The 26,825-nt window shown below is 37.4% G+C and overlaps 3 protein-coding genes across 3 annotated transcripts; 1 reads left to right on the top strand and 2 right to left on the bottom strand.

Moving 5' to 3' along the window:
* Window positions 1-10,777: 10,777 nt before the first annotated feature.
* On the top strand, window positions 10,778-12,678 carry LOC147491731 (cytokinin riboside 5'-monophosphate phosphoribohydrolase LOG5-like). Its single transcript, XM_086565348.1, has 7 exons — window positions 10,778-11,079; window positions 11,183-11,280; window positions 11,370-11,400; window positions 11,495-11,594; window positions 11,679-11,749; window positions 11,833-11,976; window positions 12,069-12,678. Exons 1-7 carry the CDS (start codon window positions 10,966-10,968, stop codon window positions 12,165-12,167), a joined length of 657 nt encoding a protein of 218 aa, XP_086421474.1. The 5' UTR covers window positions 10,778-10,965; the 3' UTR covers window positions 12,168-12,678.
* A 10,085-nt stretch (window positions 12,679-22,763) lies between these two features.
* Window positions 22,764-23,495, bottom strand: LOC147491730 (uncharacterized). Its single transcript, XM_086567314.1, has one exon. It carries the CDS (start codon window positions 23,493-23,495, stop codon window positions 22,764-22,766), a length of 732 nt encoding a protein of 243 aa, XP_086423440.1.
* A 1,877-nt stretch (window positions 23,496-25,372) lies between these two features.
* LOC147491729 (uncharacterized) lies at window positions 25,373-25,777 on the bottom strand. The gene has a single exon (XM_086567313.1). The coding sequence runs from the start codon at window positions 25,775-25,777 to the stop codon at window positions 25,373-25,375; it is 405 nt and encodes a 134-aa protein (XP_086423439.1).
* Between the last annotated feature and the right edge of the window lie 1,048 nt (window positions 25,778-26,825).

Below are 26,825 nucleotides of genomic sequence, written 5' to 3'. Positions count from 1 at the left end.
AATTTCTCCGTTGGTAGGGCTTGGGAATGGAGTCTTTGAGGTGGGAGAAGCAGCTAATAGAGCAGTGGCAGGAAAAATTGAGAAACACGAGGAGGCTTGTAAAGCTAACCAGCATTGTTTCATTCCTTTCAGTTTGACACTTTGGGTTTCTTGGCACAACAGTCTGTTGAGCTCCTTAAGAGATTGCAGAAAGTTATGGACTGCAACGTAATGACAGTTGGTTCCAACGAGTTTGTATTTAGGAGAATAAGATTTGCCATTCAGAAAGGACTTGTGGCACAGCTTGTTGCACGCTTGTCCTAATTATTTGTAAAACTCGTTATCTTTATAAAAAAAAAAAAAAAAAAAAAAAAAAAAAAAAAAAAATCAAGCAACCGTAACTTAAAATGAGCAAGTAACACGCACCACACTTCACCCTAAAGAAATCTAAGATCCATGAAACCTGATGAAGTGGGATAAGACGTGCTTCAACTCAAATAAAGTACAGTAAGAAATGAAAGTATATAGTCCAATTCATGCCAACGAAACATTAAAAATCTACCGAGCTTAGTCCTTTTAGAAAGAAAAAATAAAAGAAACTAAAAATTAGTGGTTTAGTAACTATGCAAGGACTTGTAACGTGCGTTTGGAATTTATTCTCCTTGATAATGCTACTTTTCAAGCTAACACTATAAACTCATTCCCAATTCATATTGTCTTTTACTTAGTCACTTACACCATCAACATTCATAACTACTCTGAAAATTAGCATGTACTAATTTTTTTTAGCTAGATTAAATAATTGTTTATTGATAGTGATTGTAAAATAAGTCGTCACTGTCACTATTTGAACAATGATGATAAAGATATTCTTAATAGATAAATTCAAACAGGCACTATCTAATAAAATTTCATGTGATGTAAGCGAGATACCTCGACAAATGATAGGAACAAAATCGCAAACTACATATTCAAAATTGATATGGCAAAACAATACAACAAAAACTCTATTTAATATCAATTTAACACCCATGTAAAGGAAGTATATGTAGGAAATTCATTAGCACGGTGAATCAGTTCGTTTTATATGTGTTACAAGTTGTCTCCGCAGAAACATTAAACACACACAAATTTACCTTAAAGTCTAGCCTAAGGCTCTAAGTAGGTCATTATGAACTAATAAGAACCAAACAAGATTTTACTTCAATCTTCCCTTGCCGGCAGGGACGGAGCAAGGAGTTTTGGGGGGGGGGGGGGGGTGAGTAGTACACTATCTCAAAAAAATTTGGAAGGGCGAAGCCTTATAGATTATTAAGGAATTTTCGCATTGATTGTAGTGTAATTTCTTAGGTTTTCTAAAGAGTTTGGGGGGCAACTGCCTCCCCCGACTCCGTCCTTGCTTGCCATAAAAGAGCTGACCATATGTGTAGAAGGTCCAATGTAATAAGAACATGCTTTGCAAATGGAATCAGTAAGGCACAAAGCCACCAAAGTCATTTGCCAATTCAGCACACACCAAAAATCATAACAACCTTCGTTTGTTATGCTCAAGTAGGTTATGCACTAAAAACGTATGGTATCAAACATATAAGACAAATTAAATAAACAAAGCATATACGCTCAACCATATTAACAATCAAAATCAAACTATCAAAGTGAAATATCAAATATTTCTATTGATAAACCATTATTTCTGCATATTTCCAATCACATAACCTTACAAAAGTTACTCCCTTTAGCTTCACATAAATCATAAACCAAGGTACAAACAACATATTGGAAATTATTGGCATGAGGCTATGAGCAATATTAGGATCAATCGGACATCAAACTAAAAAAATTATACACTTTTAAACCTCTGGAAATTCTGAAACACTTTTGAAATTTACTCCCTCCCTTTGTTTACAATATAGACATGTGACAAAAAGATAAACTATCTAAAATTTTCTAAAAACTAGGCAAGCTAGGACTGGATTTTACCTTATTAACTGCAAGTGCATAACTTCAAATGACCTGCACGCATAAATGCTGACAAAATAGAAAGATAATATTTCCTTGGGAAACGAAGGTTAAGCTGCTACTATGAAAATGAAAGATTTCTAAATTCAATGAAATGAGACAGACACATATCCATAGGACATTTTATGAAGATACTTTATGGCATACAACTGAACAATATCTATACATAATTCAATCTAAAATTTATACTCATAAAACCATTGAGTTGCACTATAGAAAAAAATTGGGCGTTTGAAAAAAAATTATACCTAGCATGCGTTTTGAATTTATTCTCCTTGATAATGCCACTTTTCAAGCTAACACTATAAACTCATTCCCAATTCATGGGAGCCTAAATTCACAAATTAGTCGAATGTCACATTGTATCCTCTGTTGGGTAAGTTGTGTTTGAAGTTTTTAAAGCATTCTAAGTTGTGTGGTTATTGTACTAAATATTTATATAACAAATAGATGCGTCATTTTAATGCAATGAGCACAACAAATCCACTATGCTCAGTGATGATACAAAAAGCAAAAAATACAATATTATCATGATGCACACTTGATCATGCATCATCTTCTGTATCATACGTTGTTCCACAACGATTAATGCGAATCATTCTGACTCTGGGGACAAAAACAGGATCCACCAACCCAATACCAATACGAAGCTCCTATTAAGTTAAAAACTATTAAATTAAAACCCCATACAATGATAAATTATAATTCGAGACACCACCAATTTACCAAATTGAAGTTATTTCAGTAGCAACATAAATATGGGATCGAAGACACAAAAATCAAAACACATAGATCGAATATAAGAAGAAAGAGGCAACATATACCTGATCTTGGAGTTTCAGAATCAATTAACCAAAACTTCGGCAAGTGCTAACTGATATTGCTATTTTTAAATCACCACCAATTCCGATTGACCAATTCAGGTTATGGGGTCGAAAAAGTGGAGAGAGTGGCGCTTTTAGACAATTAACACCCTTCCAGCTAGTAAGTAATACATAAGTCAGTAGTCACTCTAAAAAAATCTACCCAAATTTGAATACAACTTAAGAAATTTGTGGTCCAAAATTAACATAAACAACTTACATTTGCACACACTCAAGAGGCGTAAGATGGAATTGCACCATGTAATTAGATAATAAATATTTACGCATATAATTGCCTAATTAGCTTCAATCTTTGGCACCTGCAATATTGCAATTATAAATAATTTTAAGAGAACAAATAGATAAACCAATAAGATAAATAAAAGATTGACAATTAGATGTGATGAACAAGACCAAAAAAACAAAATAACTAAACCAAAAAAACCAAAAACCAAAAACTAAACGAAAACATAAAAAGGTGAAAAATATAACCTGCTTGTTGAGATATGCGTAGAATGAAGTACAGAGAGGTAGTATAGTTGTTATAGAAGAAGCTAAAATAACAAAATTTATGTGGGAATTGCACGAAAGAAGATGGAGTTGGTTAATGTCAAATGGAGGAGTTACATCAAAATCGAATAAATTTGGATATGGAGAAAAATGAAAATTTGATGGAAAACGGGAAGTTGTAATAATAGGAGAGGAATAAGGAGTAACAGATGAGAATTTAAAAATGGAAGAGAGAGATTTATTCTTCATTATTCCCATTTCAGTTTTATTTCTAATAAATGCATTTACACCCATGAATTTCTTCATTAAGTGGAGACGTTTTTTTTTTTTTTTTTTTTTGTTAGAGAGGCTAGGGTAATGGAAAATTATAAATAAATAAAACATAATATAATACCATGAAGGAAGGATTAAATGGATTATAATTTAGTAATTTAGAAATTAATTGAGAGAGTGTTCAACGGAGGAGTAATATAGAAATTATTGTAAGTATCATTATCATTACTGGAGAGGTTGGGTTATTTTTTTTAAGAGGCTATGAAAAATTAAAAATAAATAAACAAATTGTATAAAACGAAATTAAAATATTATTAAGAAATAATTAAAAGATCTTTAATTCATTTACAAAACATTTAGTTCCTTAAATAATATTTTTAAATGGCATTGAAAAAGAGTTTCAAAATGCTCTAGATCGTACATTTATCCCAATTTAACTCAGATCTCCAGACGATTCCGACCACTTTTATCTTGTAATTGTGTTTTATTATAATAGATATATTAAAAAAAAAAACAAAAAAAAACAATGTCCTCGGGAGAAATTGTTCCTCCGCACTCTTCTCTTCTTGGGAATCAAATTCCACAAATTGGGACTTCAGCAATCAAATGTAAAATGCCCAAAACAAACACGTATGCTACACTTTTAACAGATCATCCAGTCATAGGCCACTTCACACGTTTATGTCAAAACCAAGTGAAAAATACTGGTGATGACCCAGTAACCATGGAAAATAGTGCTCTTACTTTCATATATAGTCAGCTCAACTATGACTGAACTCAAATGGTCCATTAACTGCAGAAACCGTATGTTGAAGCGTCAGGAATATTTCCAATTGCATATTATCTGGAAACAAAGGGCCAAAGTTCAAATGGTCCCATGTCTGATGGCATGTTAATAACAGATTCATAATTTCTCTTTGTGCAACAACTTGTAGTCTGCTTGTACGTTGGAAACACAATACCTTCTTATTTCTCCTTTAATGGGAACTTTGATTTTCTTTTATAGGCAAAATCATTTGTTAGAGCAACGTACTGAACTTGGTGGTCCTTTAGGACAAAGTCATCTGTTGACAACAGTACCGCTGATTCTTTTAAAAAAAAAATTATTCTTCGAAATGAATTGAGAGAATCCAAAAGTCACTTACATTGAATTTTCAACATTTTCTTAACTATTCTATTTTTATTACATTTACCTATAGGACTAGGAAGGATATGTGTTTAATCTTCTTATGAAGTGGCACCAGGTGGATGAAAGGTATTTAGGTTAAATCTGGTTAAAAATTGAAGGGGGAAAGAAACAGTTTTTTCATTATTTCGCGTGGATTCCGTTAAAAAATGAACAAATACATCTTACTTGCGCAGTTGCGCGTTACGAAACTTTAAAACAAGAGTTGATGTTTTGGACGTCTTAACATATATATATATAGCTGATATTTTGCCATTTTGGCCACTATGTCGGAATACCGTATGTTTTTTTCTCTTGGTGGACCCCTGGACCACACGAAGTGCACTACTGCACTCAATAGCTTCCGGCTTTCCATTAGGAGAGACGCAGAGTGGGTGCGTGACATTGGGAATTTGCGGACTCCTCATCTACTCCATGACACTGGGAATTTGCGGACTAATCTATATGCTGCTCTCCCTCAATGCTACCAGTCTACCACGGTTAAATGGGACTAATAGAAAAAGAAGATGTCAAGTCCGCAGAGTATGAGGGCATGTGATTGTTTTTACACCATTTAAAGCTTTAGTCGCGCAACTCGAGGAATCTGGAGATTGTAGTCTAGTAAAGGACTAGCTTAATCATAACGTGTACGTCTAGCCGTCAGAATTAAATGAGAAGATTACAGTGACGAATTTGATTTCCTCTGTAATTTTCAATACTAAATAACTTCTCCCAATGCTGCGTTTTACAACACCATCATTGAGTCCTTTTCTCGACACTTGTATCCAATCGAAATGATCAACTGCTCCTTAGTTAAATAGTGCGTTGATGGCTCGACTTTGGATGGATTTATGTGGTCCATTTTAAACAATATCAGATAATAGACTGGATTAGTATGGGAGCTATGATCCCAAGTTCCCAACATGGCCGGTTTTTTACGCTTAAAAAGTGTTCCATTGTTGTTCAGCCAAAAGTATTTGGATATGATTAATTATTGAATTGGATAGTGTTTGTTTTAATCCTATGCCATCATGCACAAATTACCGAGGTGAATTCCTATTATTATGGAGATGGTGTTATTAAAGAGCTGGCTAATGTCTTTGTTTTTTCGCTCTAGAGAATAAAAGCTTCTCCATGTTACAGACTTTTTCAGGCTTATTAGCAGACCAGCACAAATGGTCTGTTTGTCGTGAGTGGTGTTTGTAGCTTATCTACATCAGGTTACTTGTTAACAAACCTTCCTCTAGTGTACGGGTAATAGCTAGTCTCACTGTTCTTTGTCCAAGGACGGTTACCTCGAGACCTGTGTGTCTGGCCAGAAATTAGAGAGGATTGCCTTATTTGAGTTATTTCTCCTTACTTTGAGATATTTTCGTTTTTATTATCTCTCCTCAAACTGGCCCTCTTTACAAATTAACCTAGTGTTATTACGATCAGGCACGCTATCGCGGGGATTTTTTTTAGATAAAAGGAAAAACTTCCAAAAAACTAAGGAAGAGCTACCTACAGTAGATACATCCATACATAAACTAATCAGTAATTTTGTTGTAGTAGAATTCAAAATAAAATATAGAGGGGCTTGCTGATCCCTTGCCATTGCCACGAGTACATTAGCAATAATTTTGTCATAGCAGAGTTCAAAATAAAATATAGAAGGGCTTGATGATCCCTTACCATTGCCACGAGTACATAAACAATAATATTCTAACCTATGCAGATGTAAAAGAAATTACACTGATTAAACAAAGAGATAGTAAATATTACGTGAGACTGATCTAGCTCCCCAAAATAAATTTGTTTCTTTTTGCTTTAGGGCTTCAACTAAGTGTTTCCAGTCCGTCAAAATGGCGACACGTCGGAACTGCAAACGTCGACACAAGTCTACTCCTCTTCGAATGGTTCGTGTATATGCCTCTTCCGAGTCAGCAACACTCGTTCTGTCATGTCCTGCTCCAATACAATATCTAACGTTATTCCATATAGAAAAACCAAGGCCTGCTTGGTTAATATTACTATTCCAAGAGACATCTGTAGTGAGATAGTAGTTGTCATTTTCTATCTCGGGCCAACGGTCTATGTAATTGTTTTAGCATAAGATTCTTTCTTGTCAGTGATGAAAGTTGAACTTCTGTGAATTATATTAACGGGATTAAAGAGTGACCTATATATACACACACTAGGGTCGGGCAGACCTACGTATATTAACATGTAAATCTTAAGTATATTTTTCCTATAACATCCTCCCTTTGAGTTTGTGTGCAAGATAGTATGCTGCAAAGTTACACTATGAATACATGAACAAAATCAATATATTCAAACCTAATACATAAAGATTGTATATGTTCTAGTAAGTTTCATGAACTCCATGGTGTTTTAACTCTTCTGTTAATGAGATTAACAACAATAAGGGAGTCAGAGTTCTTTCTCTTAAAATTATATGCAAAACAAATTTTATATATTAAACTTTATATATTAGTAGATTCTTAAATATTATTATAGCCCATTGTCTAGTATCCTGGGGAGATCTAGCACCTCCATTTTTTTATTAGGATTGTGCCTCGACAAAATCCCTGGTTGACCTTTAAATGTGTTAGACTCATTGAAGGAGTCCCTCCATTTTGGGGGGGGGTTGAAAGACGGTAAAAAGTGTATTAGGTTCGAATTTGAGTCCCAAAAAAATCCATTTTTAGAACCCTTGTTGTATTCGAATTTTGGATGATTTCGAAATATTTCGACGAATTCCGTTTTTGAAAAAAATTCGGGCGGAATTCGTTTAGTATTAGATATAGATTGTTGTTGTCTTTGATTGATTTTACAAAAACTTACTTAGCTTAATGAATAAAAAATAATATAGAGGGAAATAAGAGTATCAATCCACATCTAAAGTGCTACATACTTTAACTCAATAGAAATTTGAATACAAATTACGCTAAGTAAATGAAGATCAATGATGCGACTAAGTATAAATTTATAAGATATGAAATTGGTGAAATTGGTAATTAAACTATGTACTAATTTATAATATTATTTATGTATGTGAGAAGATAAAAGTTAGACAACTTAGAGAAAGAAAAATCCACCTAAATCTTAAAATTAGTTCAATAAATAAATCATGCTTAGTAAAAATCACCAATAACAACTCACTATAACTACATATCTTATGCTCATAATTATGATGATATATATTTGGCTTTTAACGTGTTTTTTACTTTACCACAAAGTACTTCTTCAATCTCCAATAATATATTCTATCTAACCAATTTGTGCTTCAGATGATATTCACTATACAATTTTAGCTGTCATAAAAAAATTCACATATGACATTAACCATACAACTAATATATGTTCTATAAAGAATCCAATCATCACTAGCTAGAACACCTAAAAACTATAATAAAAGAATTTAGGGTTAGTAGTATTTGTCTCTATACAATTATAAATTATTCTAAGACCTCTTAACCTCCGATGAGAGCGTGAATAAGAAGAAACTCAATAGGAGATTTACACTAAAACATGATAGAATAAAAGCTAAACTAAAACATATGAAAAATGTTTCATCGATCTTCACTCCCAAGAGAAAGGATATTAACTCCCCATACTATGTTATAGACACCATATGAAAATGAATAATCTTTACTGGTAATAGTGGTGGTCGGAAAATGTCTGAACTTTATTCTTCCTAATTATATATCTAAGATGAAAGCACAATACTTCAAATATATATGAGATAAAACTATAGATGCAATTTATGAGTTTATTTGGTGTCAAATTCTCTAGAATAATTTTTAAAGCAATCCTAAAGAAGTTGGGTTTGGTTACACAAAAGTCATAAATTAGGTTAGGCTATTTCCTTGCTACAACTTCTTATTTCAATTTTCTAATTCTTGTGAAACTCTGAATTCTTTTCCATATTGATCTCATATTCTCATTAATTCGAAATTAATGCCAAAAGATCATATCCAAGACTCATCTAACTAAATAATTATCCTCTTTTGGAGTCCCATTATGATTGACACTTTTGGAGATAAATACAATGCTTTTTTCATTGACTTTTAGCTAATTCCCAATTACTCATATTTTACTTGTTTGACGTACTTGTACTTATTTTCCCTCTATATTTAGCATTTAAGTTTTTAAACCGGCAACAACAAAAATTATATCATATTAGAATATTATATATAAAATGAATAATAACATACACAAAATTGGGGATACAAATCATTACTTTTGAGCACTTATCACTTATTAAAAAAAACACTAATTAAGTCTTATTGTCCATTGGACATATGATCTAAAATAGGAATGGTTATATAAATTCCGCCTTATAGTGACTCCAAATTTACTTCACTCATAAAACTATACTTGCAAGATGAATTGATGTCTGATTTTTTTGTGGACATATGTATACATTGCATAGTCACCCACATAAAAAAATCAACTCAATTGAATATGTTTAATCTAGTCAAAATTTGTATCGAAATTGAAAAATTCATGGCCGTTGAATAACTCCATAATAATAATCTAAACAATTTTTGCCAATGTTGTAGTGGCTGTACATTTTCAATTGTGTTGAGTTAATTTTTTGTGATGATGATTTCTATTGTGTATAGAACATCTCCACAAAAAATAGCTTCCAATTCATTGTTGCAGTGGTGGAGTTCGTTTAAGTAGAGTTCATATAATCATGCATCCCCCATGATCTAACAATCATAATTCCTATATGGAACCATATTGGTAAAATTTAAAAGTCTTCCTGATTCAAGTAAAATTATTTTATCATTCCAATGAATTTGATATCGATGTAGATCCATAAATGGGCGAGTGGGGAAATTTTGATAGATTTTCTAAATAGTGACAATTTTTTGGAGAGGTGATATAAATATTAATGTTTACAAAATTTATGAATCCTTGACTTACTAAACCTTCAAAAACAATACCAAAATAGTTGAAAAGTGTCATGTTCTACTAAAATTGTCATATTGTTAGCTAAATAAATTTAAATTCCAACATTTTTATCAACAAACACTGTGAACATGTTTCTCAGATGAAACTAATCCATTATTCAATTTTTTTTTTTTTTTTTTTGCTCTATTTGAGTTTTGAAAGCTTGAAACAAAATAAGATAAACTTCTATCGTTTGCCACAAATGTCTCACTCTCTATATACAATTCACACTTAAATATATCACAATAGTTTTTTTTTTTTTTTTTAAAATTTATTTAATTATTTTTTCACCAGCAGTTTAATACACCCTCTCAAATATCAACCGATTTTAAGTTATTGATCATCACACATTAATCAACACTACTTACTGCAATACAGTTCTAACTCTTTATAATACTCAAAATGCAATGAATGCATACAATATAAATCATACTTTCACACAATTTTTGTTAGAAAAATTGAATTTTTGTTTAAAATTATCAAATTTGTATTTCACTAAAATGTACTAGTGAAGATTTCCAGTTTCAGCTTGTTGAAAAATTTCATGTAGATATTCGTCTCCAACTTAATACGACACTTTGGTAATCATTATAAGTAGAACAAAAATCTATTTAGACTCCCATAATAACTCCATAAGAATCTAAATTATATTTCTTTTTTCAAAAAATAAAAAACAAAAATAAAAACAAATAAACAACTAATAACTTGACCAAAAATAATAACAAATAAATAACAAAAAACTTAATTATATTTCCACAAACAAATCAAACAAAAAATTAAATAAACCAAGGCCCAAAAAAATGTTGGGTGCCCCAAGCTTTCTCAATTATTATATTTTCCACAAAATTCCACTTTTTATCATTTTATTTTAGTTTATATTAATTTATAAAAAGAATAATTATGTAATATCATTAAAAAAAAATAAAAAAATAGACAGTTAGTATGAGGGTCAGATCAGTACTGCGCTACAGTCCTACAGCACATTTTGTTTATTTGTTTGGGAAAAGGGTGAAAAAATGCGGTTGATGCATCCAAAGGCCAGAATGTTTCCTTAATTCCTCAAACTTTTCCTTCTTTACCCCATCCCATCCCTTCTCTATATAAATATAGGCCTGATTACACTTGACCAACATTGAGATTCTTGAGCAAATAAACAAAAAAACACTTGAAAGAGAAGTAACTTGCCTAAAAAGAACGATAGTACTAGAAGAGATGGAGGAGAAAGTGGTGAAGTCAAGGTTTAAGAGGGTTTGTGTTTTCTGTGGAAGTAGTACTGGAAATAGAGATTGTTATAGAGATGCTGCTGTTGAACTTGGACAAGAGCTGGTACTTTATTTCTCTAAAACTCTAGTACCCCATTTAGGCTTATTTGTTTGTGTTTTTCTTAGTTATTTGGGCTTTTATAATGTTGGGCTTTCTTTTGATGAAGGTTTCAAGGAAGTTAGATCTTGTTTATGGAGGTGGAAGTGTGGGGTTAATGGGTTTGGTTTCTCGGGCTGTTCATCATGGTGGGGGTCATGTTTTAGGGTAAATGAAGCTCTTTTTCTCACACTTGGGTAATCTTTATTTTGCAAATAACATCTTTTTAACTTGCTGTTCGTCGTTTTTTTTTACAGGATCATTCCTAAGACACTAATGGGCAAGGAGGTCAGATTAGTTGTTTTGCTGAAAATGTCAAATATATTGAGATATGTGCTTTTATAATTCATTATTTGGTCTAAAAAAATTGTTTATTAAGCAGATAACTGGCGAAACTGTTGGAGAAGTAAGACCAGTAGCCGACATGCATCAAAGGAAAGCTGAAATGGCTAGGCATTCTGATTGCTTCATTGCATTACCAGGTCTAAAATCTTACCTTTTCTGATTCCATCAGTCCCCATTTATTTCTATTCTCTGTAAGATGGAAAAGTTATTTGTGTATTTAGGTGGGTATGGAACATTAGAAGAGTTATTGGAAGTTATCACTTGGGCTCAACTTGGTATCCATGACAAACCAGTAAGCACAATTGCACATATATAATAACTTTTTATGTTTTTATTCCCAAATGAGATTTGAAGCTATTTCTTTCTTCTGTGCAGGTGGGTTTGCTGAATGTTGATGGGTATTACAACTATTTCCTCACATTCATAGACAAAGCAGTGGATGATGGGTTTATTGAGCCTTCTCAAAGAAGCATTATTGTTTCTGCACCAAATGCAAAAGAACTTGTTCAGAAACTTGAGGTGGAGTTCAGGAAAAACAAATCATATCTGATATGTTGATTTTTTCTTGTGTTTGTTTAATTTGCATAAATGATTTTGTTTTGTTTGATCAGGAATACGTGCCTGTGCATGATGGGGTTGTTGCCAAGGAGAAGTGGGAGGTTGAGCAAGTGGAGTTTAATATGTTTTTGCAAGCTGAAGTTGCTCTTTGAAGACGAATATTGACAAAAAAGAAAAAAAAGTAATATTATATAAAAATGTGAAGCTTCTCTGGGGATTTTTTGGTTCTATGATAGTGATTTTTGGTCTCTTATTTTATGTAAAATGGATATTGAAAATGAAGAGATTAAGAAAGCGGTGAAGATTTGGAGGAAAAGTTGGAATGGAACAAAGTGAAGAACAGAAGGGCTTTTGTTTTGTTTGGGCATTGAAGTCAGAATTCAGCAGGCATGAAAATATTATGTGTTTTTTTTGTGTTTTTGGGTATATATTATGTAAGAAAAGAAAATTAGAAAAGAACAAGTAGCAAAAAACAGATACGGCAGCTTTTCTCTATCACTCTTCTCTAGTAGAGTAGTAGTAGTGCAGGCCTTGTTGCAAGTGTAGAATCACCCTTCCATATTTCCATGGAGTCGGGATCTTGTGTAATTTGATAATTTTACCTTTTTGAAATATGGGTCAGCACAAGTGACGAGACCTCATAAATGCCAATTTTTAGGTTAATCAATCCTATCTTCAAGTTGCATGGATAAAAAGTTTATGATAAATTAAGTAGATTAGAGTTTAATGTATTAAAAGTATTGGATAATACCAAATTTTCGTTGGAATTTTGGACGTAGGGAGTGAATAGTTGAAATCGTTGTGAAACGATGTGATAGCAAACCTGCATGAACACAGGTGGCACTTTCTAGGAAATCTTGGTTAAATTAACTTGGACAAGACTAATACGAGAGAGCCGACGAGCACATAATCATACCAAGCATTTGGAAAGCTAGAGAGAGAGAGGGGGGGGGGGGGAAGGACTGGAGGAGTAAGAAAAGCTGAAACCTGAAATCCTAATGATGGTCTGAACGAACCCTGATGACTGAACTGACAAACAAAGATAAACTGATCAATCATGGCGACGTAACGAACCCTCTAAGGACACGAACATAAACCACTCTTAAAAGCCAATTTATATCATCAAAATGGATAAAACCTTTTTCTGGACTAGCTTTTGTTCAAACATTTTTTCTCACTTTCAGTCTTTCAAATGCTTCCCTTTTCACTCTTTCGTTTTCTCTATTTTGGTCTTCTTCTCTATGTTGGTCTTCTGAGTTCTGACCTCTTTGTTCATATATAATGATTTCTGTACTAGTTTACTTCAACCAGTTCATTGATTAATTTGTCCATTAATAATAATCTCAAGTTCTCAACTCAGAAAGGAATCAAGGACTTGGTGGTGTTGGTGCATATGGACGACCAAGACTCCAAGTAATCGGTTCTTTTTCTCAAAAAAAAAACGCATTCCCAAAAGAATTTGTTAAGGTTTTTCCTCAGCTAGGCGCCTAGGCCATCAACATTATGAGTTTTATGATTCTCTCAGTCTCAACCAAGAACAAAAATATCGTTGATATATATTTCTGATATATGGTTTTTGGGTACCTAATATGAAAATATTCTATATATCTCTACTGAATATCTTTTTTTTTGGCTGATATATATCACATTTTCTAATATATATATATATATATAATATATATATAACCCTAAATATATAAAACCCTAAACCCTATATATATATATATATATATATATATATATATATATTTATATATATATATATATATATATATATATATATATATATATATATATATATGATATATAGTCAACTAGCTTGTAGGCCGTGCATACGCTACCGTCTCTTTTGAAAATATTTAGATTTTTTTTTTTTTTAATTGGGACTACCGCTTTTTAGTCGCTAACCCATTTTAATTTTTTAACAAATTGTTTTAATTAAATTTTAAAAACCCATTTTTTTCAATTGGGAAAGAGATCATGTTTTAATAGGAGAATAATTTCCGTTTTAATTAGATATGCTAGATTTTTCCTTCTCAATAGAAGATATATTTCCATTTTAATAGGATAATGATTCTCATTTTAATTAGAAGTGCTAGAATTTGTTTTTAATAGGAGAGGAATTTCCGTTTTCAAATAGGAGAGAAATTTCCGTTTTAATAGGAGATGACGTGAAATTTTTAATAAAGCTCGAAAAAATACCCCTTGTGGGAGCTTTAATATTAAGATACTAACTTGTAGGCCGTGCATACATGACCAGGCTTTTGAAAATATTTAGATTTTTTTTAAAAAAATTGGGACTACCGTTTTAGTTGCTAATCCGTTTTAATTTTCTAACAAATTATTTTAATTAAGTTTTAAAACCCATTTTTCAATTGGGAGAGAGATCATGTTTTAATAGGAGAATAATTCCCGCTTTTAATTAGATATGTTAGATTTTTCCTTTTCAATAGGAGATATATTTCCATTTTAATAGGATAATGGTTTCGTTTTAATTAGAAGTGCTAGAATTTGTTTTAATAGGAGAGAAATTTCCATTTTTCAAATAGGAGAGAAATTTCCGTTTTAATAGGAGATGACGTGAAATTTTAATAGAGCTCGAAAAATACCCCTTGTGAGAGCTTTAATATTAAGATACTAGCTTGTAGGCCCGTACATACGCACCGGCTCTTTTGAAAATATTTATATATTTTTTAGAAAATTGGGATTACCGTTTTAGTTGATAACCCGTTTTAATTTTCTAACAAATTATTTTAATTAAGTTTTAAAAACCCATTTTTTTCAATTGTGAGAGAGATCATGTTTTAATAGGAGAATAATTCTTGTTTTAATTAGATATGCTAGATTTTTTTCTTTTCAATAGAGGAGAAATTTCCATTTTAATAGGAGAATAATTTCCGCTTTAATTAGAAGTATTAGAATTTATTTTAATAGGAGATGAATTCCCGTTATAATAGGAGAGAAATTCCCGTTGTAAAAAAAGATTCTCATTTTTCAAATAGAAAAGAAATTCTCATTTTAATAGGAGATGATGTGGAATTTTAATAGAGCTCGAAAAATATCCCATTGTGGGAGCTTTAATATTAAGAATTTAAGACTAGCTTGTAGGCCCGTGCATATATATCACCGCTCTTTTGAAAATATTTATATTTTTTTAGAAATTGGGACTACCGTTTTAGTCGTTTATCCGTTTTAATTTTCTAACAAATTATTTTAAATTAAGTTTTAAAACCCATTTTTTCAATTGGGAGAGAGATTCTGTTTTAATAGGAGAACGATTCCCGTTTTAATTAGATACGCTAGATTTTCGTTTAATTTTCAATAGGGGAGGAATTCTCATTTTAATAGGAGAAGGATTTCCGCTTTAATTAAAAGTGTTAGAATTTGTTTTAATAAGAAAAGAATTCTCGTTTTTCAAATAAGAGAGAAATTCTCGTTTTAATAGAGCTCGAAAAATACCCACTGTGAGAGTTTTAATATTAAGATATAGATATAGATATGGAAATATTGGGTCTTGGTCTCAAGTGCTCTCAACCAATGTTCATTATTCTGAACGGAATATCAGAATTCTACCTAATATTTCAATTTTTAAAAAAATTGTTTAGAGTCGAAATATTGATAATTTCAAAAAAAAATTGAAATTCCAAATATAACATGGGTCAAAAACTCAAAATATTATAAATTTCGATTTTTGAATTTGTCGGAATTCCAATAATTCTGAAATCCCAAACTATCCTCTCAAACATTTTGTTTGGTGTCTCTTGGCAGCAAAATTGTCAACAAAGTTAGTTGTATGTGATGCATATGTTAATTGAAGAATCAAAAGGAAGAACACGTAACACTTGGCTTCCACACAGTAGTAATAAGAAGTTACGAACTATATCATGCATAACGACTTGAAAATTTGGCAGCCACAATTCCACATTCCCAAATAAATGGAATTATCAGGTGAAGAAGAAGACTTATATTAAAATTGGAAGAAGTATGTCCATCAGTATCACTTTATCACTCTCTGTAGAGCAAAATGGTCAAAACTCGAGCCAAATAAAGTGAAAACAAGTGCAAGTGCAATTTTGTAGTATGATGGAACTACATGTATAATGGACCATATCTTAAACAGGAAAACTAGTGAAACATTATGGCGTGTACCCCGTACCCCATGGTACCACATACCCCTATGGGGTTCTCTCCGATTTCCTTTCCTAGACACAGTAATGAGTCCTATCGAACTTGAGTGAATGCACCCCAAACCAAACATTCTTCCCCAAACTATGCGTTGATTGAATTTGGCACAAACTTTGTTGGAACAATTTCTTTTCATATGACGCTTAAACAGTGGTCTATACTTCTACTAGCATGGGTCAGGGGATGGTCTAACTATAGTATCATTAGTATGAAACTCTTTTCACAACTAAAAATAGGTTCCAGATAATGATTTCAGTTCTAATTTGATAACGTGCTACAAACACAATCAAAATACAAATAGAATGAATAATAATAAGGGTAATTGCCAAAATCCCATGATAAATCCACATTGTTCTCTAACCGGACATGCCTTCTAATTTTGATTTTTTCAAAGGGTTTTTGACTCTTTTGCCCTTCCTTACAACACTCTTTTTCTTCTGCTACACTCTCTCTCCTCTGCAACACACTCTTTCTCTTCTTGTACTTCTGATGTTGACATGCACAATGATAATTATCCGTTAGATTCTCTTAGCGATGCGTACTAGCGATTAATGACCGTTGGATTTCAACCCAGCAAAAATGAAAACGGACTTTAGCTATTATGGGATTAGGAACCAGCAACTTATGGATCTACTATCAGCAACTTTTATATTGTTTTTGTAATTCAAAGACGAGACAATATTTATCTCATTTTTTGTACCAACCTCAAAAAGTTTTTATAAAGCTCCAAAGCTACACATTTTTCTCTGGGTTCTTCTTTTTTGACCATATACTCTGTCTTCTCTTTTTTGATTTTTCTAAAGATTGTGATGGATGAAAAGAACTCAAACCTCGATAATGGTCAGTTTTGATGTTTGTTTAGTTGTTGTATCTACTCTTATTACAATCTATGGGATTACTTGTATTAATTCCTTACTCTTCTCTCTTTTTCTCTTCTCTATGGTTTTCTTTCTTCCTTTCCTTTTCTCCTCCTTCTCTTTCTCTTTCTCTAACTCCTTCTTGTGGTTCGTTGATCTCTCTTTCATCTAGCGTCCCCTGTCTCCCCACGTGTCGCGGTGGTTTCCATGCGGTTAGGGTTCCGCGGATCTGATCCACTGCTGCATGTTTTCTCTTTCCCATATCGCATCCACCCACTTGCCCCACTAACCTCTCATGTCATGAATATTCCCTATACAGATGCCCCTCTCGGTCCCGTTGACATTCGGCGGCCCTTTTTATGGTCCGCAAAAGCGATTAATGGTACCGAAACTATCTTCCCACCTATCTCTTCTTCATTCTTGGCACGTGCTCTGTCATTATTTCCACGTGTCCAAAGCGCACGCGTATCGATCTTGTCTTTTCAATTTTTGAGGCCCCACGTCACCCTTTCCCCTGGTCCTTTTCTCCGGTGATTACTTTTTTGCCCCTGTCTCTTAGAATCCCGCTCAAACCTCTCTCTTCCCTCAAAAGCACCACATAAAACATCATTTCTCACTTCATCTTCTATCCTCTTCCACTTCTTTTCTTGTTCTCCATTTTCGGGATCCTCCTCCGGCTCAATCAAGTCTTTCTTCCACCTTGCGCCTTGCATCTCGGGTTTGTCTCCATCTTTTCTCTTCCCATCAATTGTTGTCGGTTAAAATCATTTTCGTTCTTCGCTCCCATTCTTTTCCGCCCATCTTATTCTCACCATTGTTACTTTAGTTGGTTTCTCCCTTTATTTTATTCTGACATGTCGGAGTTTGAATCGGTGAGCACCTCCGCCACTAGATCCAACGGGTCGGAGTCCTCTACTCCCAGATCTAGCGGTCATACTGCGGCTAGATCTGAATCCCCGACTTCAGGCTCTGCCAGCCCTACCGCTGAATCGTCTACTTCAGGAAGGAAAGCCGCTCTTCCTCCCTCACCGTCATACCACTGTAGAACTAACTTAAATGCAGTTAAAGCTGCTTATGGTATCCCGGCTGACATGGTTCTTGAGCACGTGTCTGGCGTCACCCATTTCCCTCATTTGGTAAAACTGCGGCCAGGTTGTCTTATCGCTACCGTAGGTCAAATAGCGGCTGACTTGCGTTTTCCCTTAACCCTTCTGGATATCGAGGTATGTAACCATTTCAACATCCCGCCATGCCAAAGCATAGGTAACTTTTGGCGTGTCCTATATGCCGCAAATCATTACAATGAAACCTATTCACCTAAAATCCAACTCTGTGATATAATAGCTCACTATTATATAAAGAAGAGCACCTAATTTGGTAGTATAGGGTATCAATCTTTCTGTAGACGTCCGCAGAAGAAGTCTTTTGTCCTCCATATCACAACTTCTGATAAGGTCGGCATTACTATCCTTTGTATGTGTCTGGTAGGTTTATCTTCACGGACCTTCCATCTAAAGTTTCTTTGAGGAATCTCAGTTTCTTTAAAAGTGGTACATAAAACCTTTGGATTCGCAGTGCTACTTTCTATTTTTGATTTTAACTTGTCTTTCTTTTCTGACTCAGGTTGGAAACTTGACTCGCGATCTCAAATTTACGCTGGCATCTCATCCGAAAATTTTCAAAGACTCCCTGATTTGGGAAGTGCCAAGTGTGAAGTTCTCGACATCGATCTAGAAAAAGGCAACTCTCTTCTACTTGATCCCTCATTGAAAAACATTGGTAAATACCAAGGCCCCCTCTATCGCCCGCCACCTCCCAAAGAAAGATACCCCAAATCCTCACCTCTCCCTAAAAGAAAGGCCCACAAGTCTTTCAAGTACACCACCAAGATCTACCACTCCCAAGCCGTTGCCCGACGATCCGCCTCTCAATCCCACCAAGCTACCCTAGATACTGCCGCCCCCTCTTTGTATTCTGCTTTAGCAGACTGGGAAGACGATTTTGCTCATCCCCCCTCTATTGTTCCTGCCGCTGCCATGGCCCCTAACAAGCTCAAATTGTGGGAAAGTGACTCCGAAAGTGATGAACCCACCGAAGTTGCGGGCAAGAGCCCCCACAAAAAGGCCCGGACCAGCCTCCAAACCCCAACCCCCCCCTGCTCGATGCGCCCTTGGCTCCTGCACGTCGTCATGGGAAAGACCCCCGCTCATCGGGGCCCCTGTCCTCGAAAGCATTGACACATATGGCAACCTCAATTCAAGGCTAGGGACCGCGATATAACTATTTGCAACTTCGGCCTTGGAGAACCACGCCGTCGCAGCATCCCTCTTCTTCAGCTCTCATCTTCCCAAAGATCAAGCATACGGTGACTCTGGTTCACTGGCCTCTCATAGAGCATCTATCTACCATTGCTAGGAAAAGGTTTGTCTCTTTCCTCTTCTTCTATCTTTTCCTTTATATACCTTGTTAACAAGTTATATTTTCAACTGAGTCTGGACATCAGCTACGTGTTGTGCGGTCTAACCAGCACACTGGAATCTCTAGAGGTCGTGAAGTAGGAGATTCAGGGGCCTGAAAGCTGGAAAATGAAGTATGCCAAGCTAGAGAAGGACTGGGACGATCTTCGAATCGTAGCTGTGAAGGCCCAAAAAGCGCTCCAGCTAGCTGAAGACAAGCACCGCAATTATATAGTGGGGGTCGCTTAGCTGAGAAGAAGATTGCCCGCGAACTTAAACAACAGCTCGAAGAGCTTACTGCGGCCGGCCGCCTTCTTCCCGCTCCACCTCCAGTACCTGACACTCAAATCTTAGTTCCAACTCCAGTCACCTCCCGATTGAAGGCTGCTACACCGGTCTACCCCTACCCACTCCGGTCGCGGTCACCTCCCTATTTCGATTGGATGGTGATACTAACTCCGGGCTGTGGATGTGGATGAAGTTTCCTCTCAAATAGGACGGCGACCAAAGGACAACGGTGATGCAACGAAATTGTGTTTTTGTATTTTTGTTCTTTTGCAGTTCACATACTCTGACTGGTTGTACTCTTTGTATTTGTATATATGTCTCTTTGCCTGAATTTCTGGGTATGCCCTGCAAGTCATCAATCAAACTCATTTCTCTAGCTTCCCCCTTCTCATGATGTGAGATCCCAACTTTCTTAGCAGGTCTAATTTCAATTACTTCTGAGGTTTTAGCTTTGAAGCCTGGTGGGGGATTTTATGCGCCCCCAAGTTTGATTCAGACTTGAGGTCCACGAAGGGCTCATCCCCCCCCCGCTGTCTTTTGGCGGCTGTGAAGCCTGGTAGGGCAACTCAATTTGCCCCCAAGTTTGATTCAGACTCTTGGTCCGCGAAGGGCTCATCCCCCCCCTGCACTGTCTTTGTGTGGCTGTGTAGCCTGGTGGGGGCTTTTCTCTACCCCAAATTTGATTCGGACTCGTGGTCCAAAAGGGCTCCTCCCCCCCGCTGTCTTTGTGTGGCTGTGTAGCCTGGTGGGGGCTTTTCTCTACCACAAGTTTGATTCGGACTTGAGGTCCGCGAAGGGCTCATCCCCCCCGCTGTCTTTTGGCGGCTGAAGCCTGGTGGGGCAACTCAATTTGCCCCCAGTTTGATTCGGACTTCGGGATCCGGCGAAAGAGCTCATCCCCTCGCTATCTTTGGGTGGCTGTGTAGCCTGGTGGGGGTTTTTCTCTGCCCCAAGTTTGATTTGGACTCGTGGTCTGCGAAGGGCTCCTCCCCCCCGTTGTCTTTGTGTGGCTGTATAGCCTGGTGGGGGCTTTTCTCTACCCCAAGTTTGATTCGGACTTGAGGTCCGCAAAGGGCTCATCCCCTCGCTATCTTTTGGCAGCTGTGAAGCCTGGTGGGGCAACTCAATTTGCCCCCAGTTTGATTCGGACTCGGGGTCCGCGAAGGGTTCATCCCCCCCGCTATCTTTGGGTGGTTGTGTAGCCTGGTGGGGGCTTTTCTCTGCCCCAAGTTTGATTCGGACTCGTGGTCCACGAAGGACTCCTCCTCCCCCCCTGTCTTTGTGTGGCTGTGCAGCCTGGTGGGGGCTTTTCTCTACCCCAAGTTTGATTCGGACTTGAGGTCCGCAAAGGGCTCATCCCCCCCGCTGTCTTTTAGCGGCTGTGAAGCCTGGTGGGGCAACTCAATTTGCCCCCAGTTTGATTCAGACTCGGGGTCCGCGAAAGGATCATCCCCCCCTCTATCTTTGGGTGGTTGTGTAGCCTGGTGGGGGCTTTTCTCTACCCCAAGTTTGATTCAGACTCGAGGTCCACGAAGGGCTCATCCCCTCATTGTCTTTGGTCGGCTGTGAAGCCTGGTGGGGGCTTTTTGCCCCCAAGTTTGATTCGGACTTGAGGTCCACGAAGGGCTTATCCCCGTCTTTTGGCGGTTGTGAAAGCCTGGTGGGGCAACTCAATTTGCCCCAAGTTTGATTCGGATCCACCTTGCTATCTTTGGGCGGGTGAAGGAAGCTTGGTGGGGCAACTTCGATTTGCCCCCTGTTAGATTTTCCCAAATTTCTTTTTCGACACATTTGTAGGAAGTGCATTCTTTATTCATCGACACAATAATCTTTAACATCAAACATCATTTCTCTGTTCACATAGATTTAACTATGATACTCTGTGTTTAAAAGACTAGATACAAGACTCTACTCATGGAACTTTTTCAACAGTCTAATGTTTTACGACTTCTCTATCTTGTCCCCTGTCGCAGTCTGCAATCTATACGTTCCAGAATTACCCTTCTCCCTGATGACATAGGGTCCCTCCCAGTTCGGACCTAACTTTCCTTCATTTTCCTTCTTGGTGGCCGGGGTAACTCGTCTCAGCATATAGTCACCCACCTTGAAAGATCACGGTTTCACACGTTTATTATACTGTCTCTGTAAAGTTCTATGGTATTCTTCCAATCGAATCGCGCGCCTATTTCTCTTCTTTTTCTTCAATGAGATGCAAATCAATAGCTAATGTCCTCTCATTCACTTCGGTTTCCACAGCCTGGGTCCTAGTCGTGGACACTATCATCTCCACTGGTATGACGGTCTCTACTCCATATGCCATTGCGAATGGTGATTCCTTAGTGGATGTCCACAGTGTGGTACGATAATCCTATAACACGTGATTCAACTCGTCCACCCACGCACTTTTTTGCTCCAATTTTCTCTTTAAATGATCCATTATGATTTTGTTCGATGCCTCGGCTTGTCCATTCCCCTCAGGATTGTAGGGGGATGAGAACCACTACTTCACCCTAAATGCCTAAAGAAACTCTCGCACTTTTCCCCTAGTAAATTGAGTTCCATTATCTCGATGATGATCGTGTGGCAGCCCGAACCTCTGAGATGATATTCTCCCATAAGAACTTCTTTACGTTCTCTTCCTTAACTTTGTTGCAAAGCCACACCCTCCACCCATTTGGTAAAATAATCAGTAGCGGCCAACATAAATCTCCTTTTTCCGCTCGCCATGGGTAGAGGCCCTACAATATCCAGTCCCCACATGGCGAATGACCAAGGGTTGAACACATTATGCAAGGGCTCAGCTGGTGAATGTATGAACGGTGCAAACCTTTGGCATTTCTCACATTTCTTGGCGTGCTCTGTGGCATCTCTCTTCATATGTGGCCAAAAATACCCCTGTGATATCAACCTGTGGGTAGTTGTTTGCCTTGCGGAATGACTCCTACAATCACCTTCGTGAACCTTAGCTAGAACTTCTTGCGCTTGCCACGCACGGACCTATACATTTTAGCAATGGTCCGCTAAAATTTCTCCTATATAGGTCACCCTCCAACATTGTGTACCTTTGACTCAGCTGTTCCATTCTTCGCCTCTCCTGCTTATTCTCTATCTCTACTCCCCTCAAGAAAGTCTTTATCGGTTTCATCCAACCCTGATCCCTCTCGGTGGTGAGCCAAACCCCACCCTCATCTGATGTACTTGGCTTGCTCAAAACCTTAACTTCAATAGACCGACCCTCTGAACCAGGAAGAACCGCCGCCACATAAGCCAAAGCATTGGCATGTATATTCTCTCCGTGGCCTAAGTGGGAGAACTTTATTTTGTCGAACTTGCTTACCTTTCGCTGTAGGACCTCAAGGTATCTCGCCATCCTTGGGCAGCGAGCCACAAACCCTCCATTTACCTGACAAACTACTAAATTGGAATCTGAGAAAACAGACAACTCATTCACCCCCAGATCTTTGGCCAAGTCTAATCCAGCTATCACAGCTTCATATTCATACTCATTATTTGAAGCCGCGAACCCCAGTTTCATAGATAGCTCAAGGTGATTGTTCTCAGGAGTCACTAACACGACCCCAATTCCATTTCTTGTATCAGTATTAGAACCATCCGCAAACACTCTCCACCCATTGCGAATATCCCAAGGATCCAAAGGATCGCGACTAACCTCCCCTTCAGATTCCATTACCATTTCCTCTCCCCAAGTGGGGTCCTCTGCGGAAATTTGGCGAAAACTCCGCCATGGCTCATGCCTTTTCTCATCACCCGATTTGGTATGTAATCTCATAAGAACCGAGTAATACTGCCCATTTCAGCATCCTACTTGACTTCTCGGCCTTCAACGCTTGCTTGAGAGGCAAATTTGTTACTACCACCACAGAATGAGCTTCGAAGTAAGGCTTCAACTTAAGAGCTGAAAATATCAAGGCCAAAGCATACTTTTCAATCCTACTGTACTGGGTCTCTGTGTCCAGTAGGGTTTTGCTTTGAAAGTAAACTGGCTTTTCTATCTTGTCGATCACCCTTACCAGAACTGAACTTATCGCGTACTCGCTAACCCCCAGATACAAATGCAACTTTTCCCCCTGCTCCGGCCGTGATAGCAAGGGTGCCTTCCCAAAGTAACCCTTCAACTCTTGGAAGGCTCCTTCACATTCCGCAGTCCAATGGAAATCAGGTGTTTTTCTCAACAAGCGACATAGAGGTCGGCATTTGTTTGATGACTTGGAAATAAATCTATTAAGTGTCGCGACTCTCCCAGCCAACCTTTGTACTTCCTTCACATTCTGCAGATATGACATTTCAATCAACGATCAAATCTGCTCTGGATTCGCCTCTATTCTGCAGTGGGTGACTATGTAGCCCAGAAACTTTCATGAAGTTACCCCAAATGTGCATTTCTCAGGATTGAGTTTCAACTTATGCTTGCGCAGTATACCAAAAGTCTCATGGAGGCCTTCTAAGTGTTTATTTTCCGACATGCTTTTTTCCACCATGTTTTCAATGTATATTTCGATCCTCTTTCGAATCTTGCCTTCGAACATCTTTTCTCCCAACCGCTGAAAAGTAGCTCCCATATTTTTTAAGCTGAAGGGCATCCTGGTGTAACAATAGGTACCACCCTCCACCACAAAGGTGGTTTTCTCCTGATCTGGCCCGAACATTACGACCTGATTGTTTCCCATCGATGCATCCATGAAGGAAAACACTTTGAATCCTGTCGTTCTATCTACTAGCTCATCCACCCGGGGAATAGGGTTACAATCTTTCAGGCATTCCTTGTTTACATATGTGAAGTCAATACACATTCTAACCTTGACGTTCTTTTTCAGTACCGAGACCACATTCAACAACCATTCTAAACTCTACTTCCCTTATTATCCCCTCGCGCCCACCGATTAGATAACCTCTTCGCTAATCCCCTAAGCGTATTTGGGTCTTATGCTTATCATCTTTTATATTACCCGGCTTAGCATCTTCATTCATATATAAGTGATGACGGACATACTCACGGGTCTAAACCCGTGATATCCTCAATTACCCATGCAAATATATCGGTATTTTCTATAAAAACTGCACCCGACTTACACTTCCATTCCTCCGCAAAGTCGACTCCTACCGGCGTAAACTTTTCCTCATCCCACCCACCCCAGGTTCACTACCTCCAACTCATCCAAAGTTTTTTTGTCCCAGCCGAGGCTCGCATTTACACTTCTGTTTCCACCGCCTCCCTGTAATTTGCTATGTTGATCCCGTTTCATTTGACGACCCTCCCCTTTTCGTTCCGTGGACCATACTCTTTTGGGATGTTCTCATACGCCACTTGATCCCCCTTATCTCAGATGTCCCCCTATTAGTAGGGGAAGCGGATCACTTGGTAAAATGTTGACGGAATAGCCTTCATTTCGTGGGATCCATTTTCTCCCTAGAATGGCATTATATTGGGAACTAGAGTCCACCACCATAAACTCGGTGAATACCGGGTATGTCGGACCTGAATCGTAGCATCAATTCCCCATGGGTTCTCATCTTCGTCGTTGAACCCATACAGATTAGTTTGAGGAGCTTTTAACGATCTCTACCGATATTCATCTCCTTTATGGCCCCCTTAAATAACAAGTCCACTGAACTTCCACAGTCTATCAACACTCTCTTTACCAGATAATTATCCATCGCTATAGTAATCACCAATGCATCCTCATGCGGGGAAATTACTGACTCTAAGTCTTTTGGGGTGAACATTATGCTTTCCTCACCCATCGCGGTTTCGCGAACTAACCGTGGTATGCTCACCACCTCATTCACCTGTTGTAAACTCGCTGTCTTTCTTATCTTTTCTCTGTGTGCATTTTTTCCCAGGGTTTCTCCACTAAAGATGACATTGATGGTACCTAAAATTCTAGCTGGAGCTAGCACTCTCTCAGCTTGATGAATCTCTGCGACAAACTCCCTAAGCATCCCCTTTTCGATCATTCTCTCCGCTAACCACTTCAAGGCATAACACTCATTAGTGGCATGATTCTTGATTTGATGGTTTGCGCAAAATGGTTTTCCTTCTACCTCCACAGGTGTACTCCGCGGACCCTCAAAATATTGTTGCCCCTTAATTAGAGGCAAGATTTCCTCTAAGGGCCTGTTGAGCAGAGTCTGTTCGATTTCGCGATATGGCTTCCTCTCTCAGATATCCTTTCTGCCTCGGTCCCCCGTCCTCTCCGGACCTTGGCTCTCCCCTCTGTACGTCCTCTCTTTCTTTCTTCTATCCTACTATTTCCCTTTCGGTCATCTCTGTCGACAGCCTGCACTGCCTTCCCTGATCTCTTCTGTTCCTTCGCATTCCTCTGCATTAAATCCCCATATCGTATGTATTTTTCGACCTTTAGATATAGAGCATGCAAATAAGTGATTTCAATTTTGGAAACCGACTCATGAACTCTAGTTCCTGACCTCAAGCCGTGCTGGAAGGCTATGACCGCTGTATGTTCATCCAAAATTTCCACTCTCAATGTCTCCTCCTTGAACCTAGATAGAAACTCTCTTAATGATTCTGGAGACCTTTGTTTTATGCTGAACAGAGCCGCGATATCAACCACCCTTCTTTTCTGGTGTATGAAGTGGTCAACAAATGCGCGCTCCAGTTCTTCAAACCTTTTAATGCTCCATGAAGCCAACCTGTAATACCAATTTGAGGCTCCCCCTTTAAGACTGGCGGGGAACATCATGCAGTGAAGCCCATCATACTTATTCTCCTGCCATAACGGCATCTATTATCGAAAATGATGCAAGTGATCAGTCGGGTCTCCCTTCCCATCATACCTCTCAAATCTGGGTTGGGAGAACCTCTTAGGCACTTCTGAATTCCATATCGAATCGCCAGTGGATTTTTGTTGAGGTTTGCAACCTTTTTCTGCATAGCGCTCTGGTTCGCCTTTTCTGCTACGCGGTTCATTTCCCTATCTTTCTCAATCATAGCATGTACTACCTCTAATGTGATACATCCATTTGTTCTATCGTCCGGGCGGGT

The sequence above is a fragment of the Coptis chinensis genome, chromosome 6, assembly GCF_015680905.1.
Source record: "Coptis chinensis isolate HL-2020 chromosome 6, ASM1568090v1, whole genome shotgun sequence".
NCBI classification, from domain to species: domain Eukaryota; kingdom Viridiplantae; phylum Streptophyta; class Magnoliopsida; order Ranunculales; family Ranunculaceae; genus Coptis; species Coptis chinensis.
The sequence above is the reverse complement of the archived record's forward strand: the minus strand, read 5'-3'. Positions and strand labels throughout refer to the sequence as shown.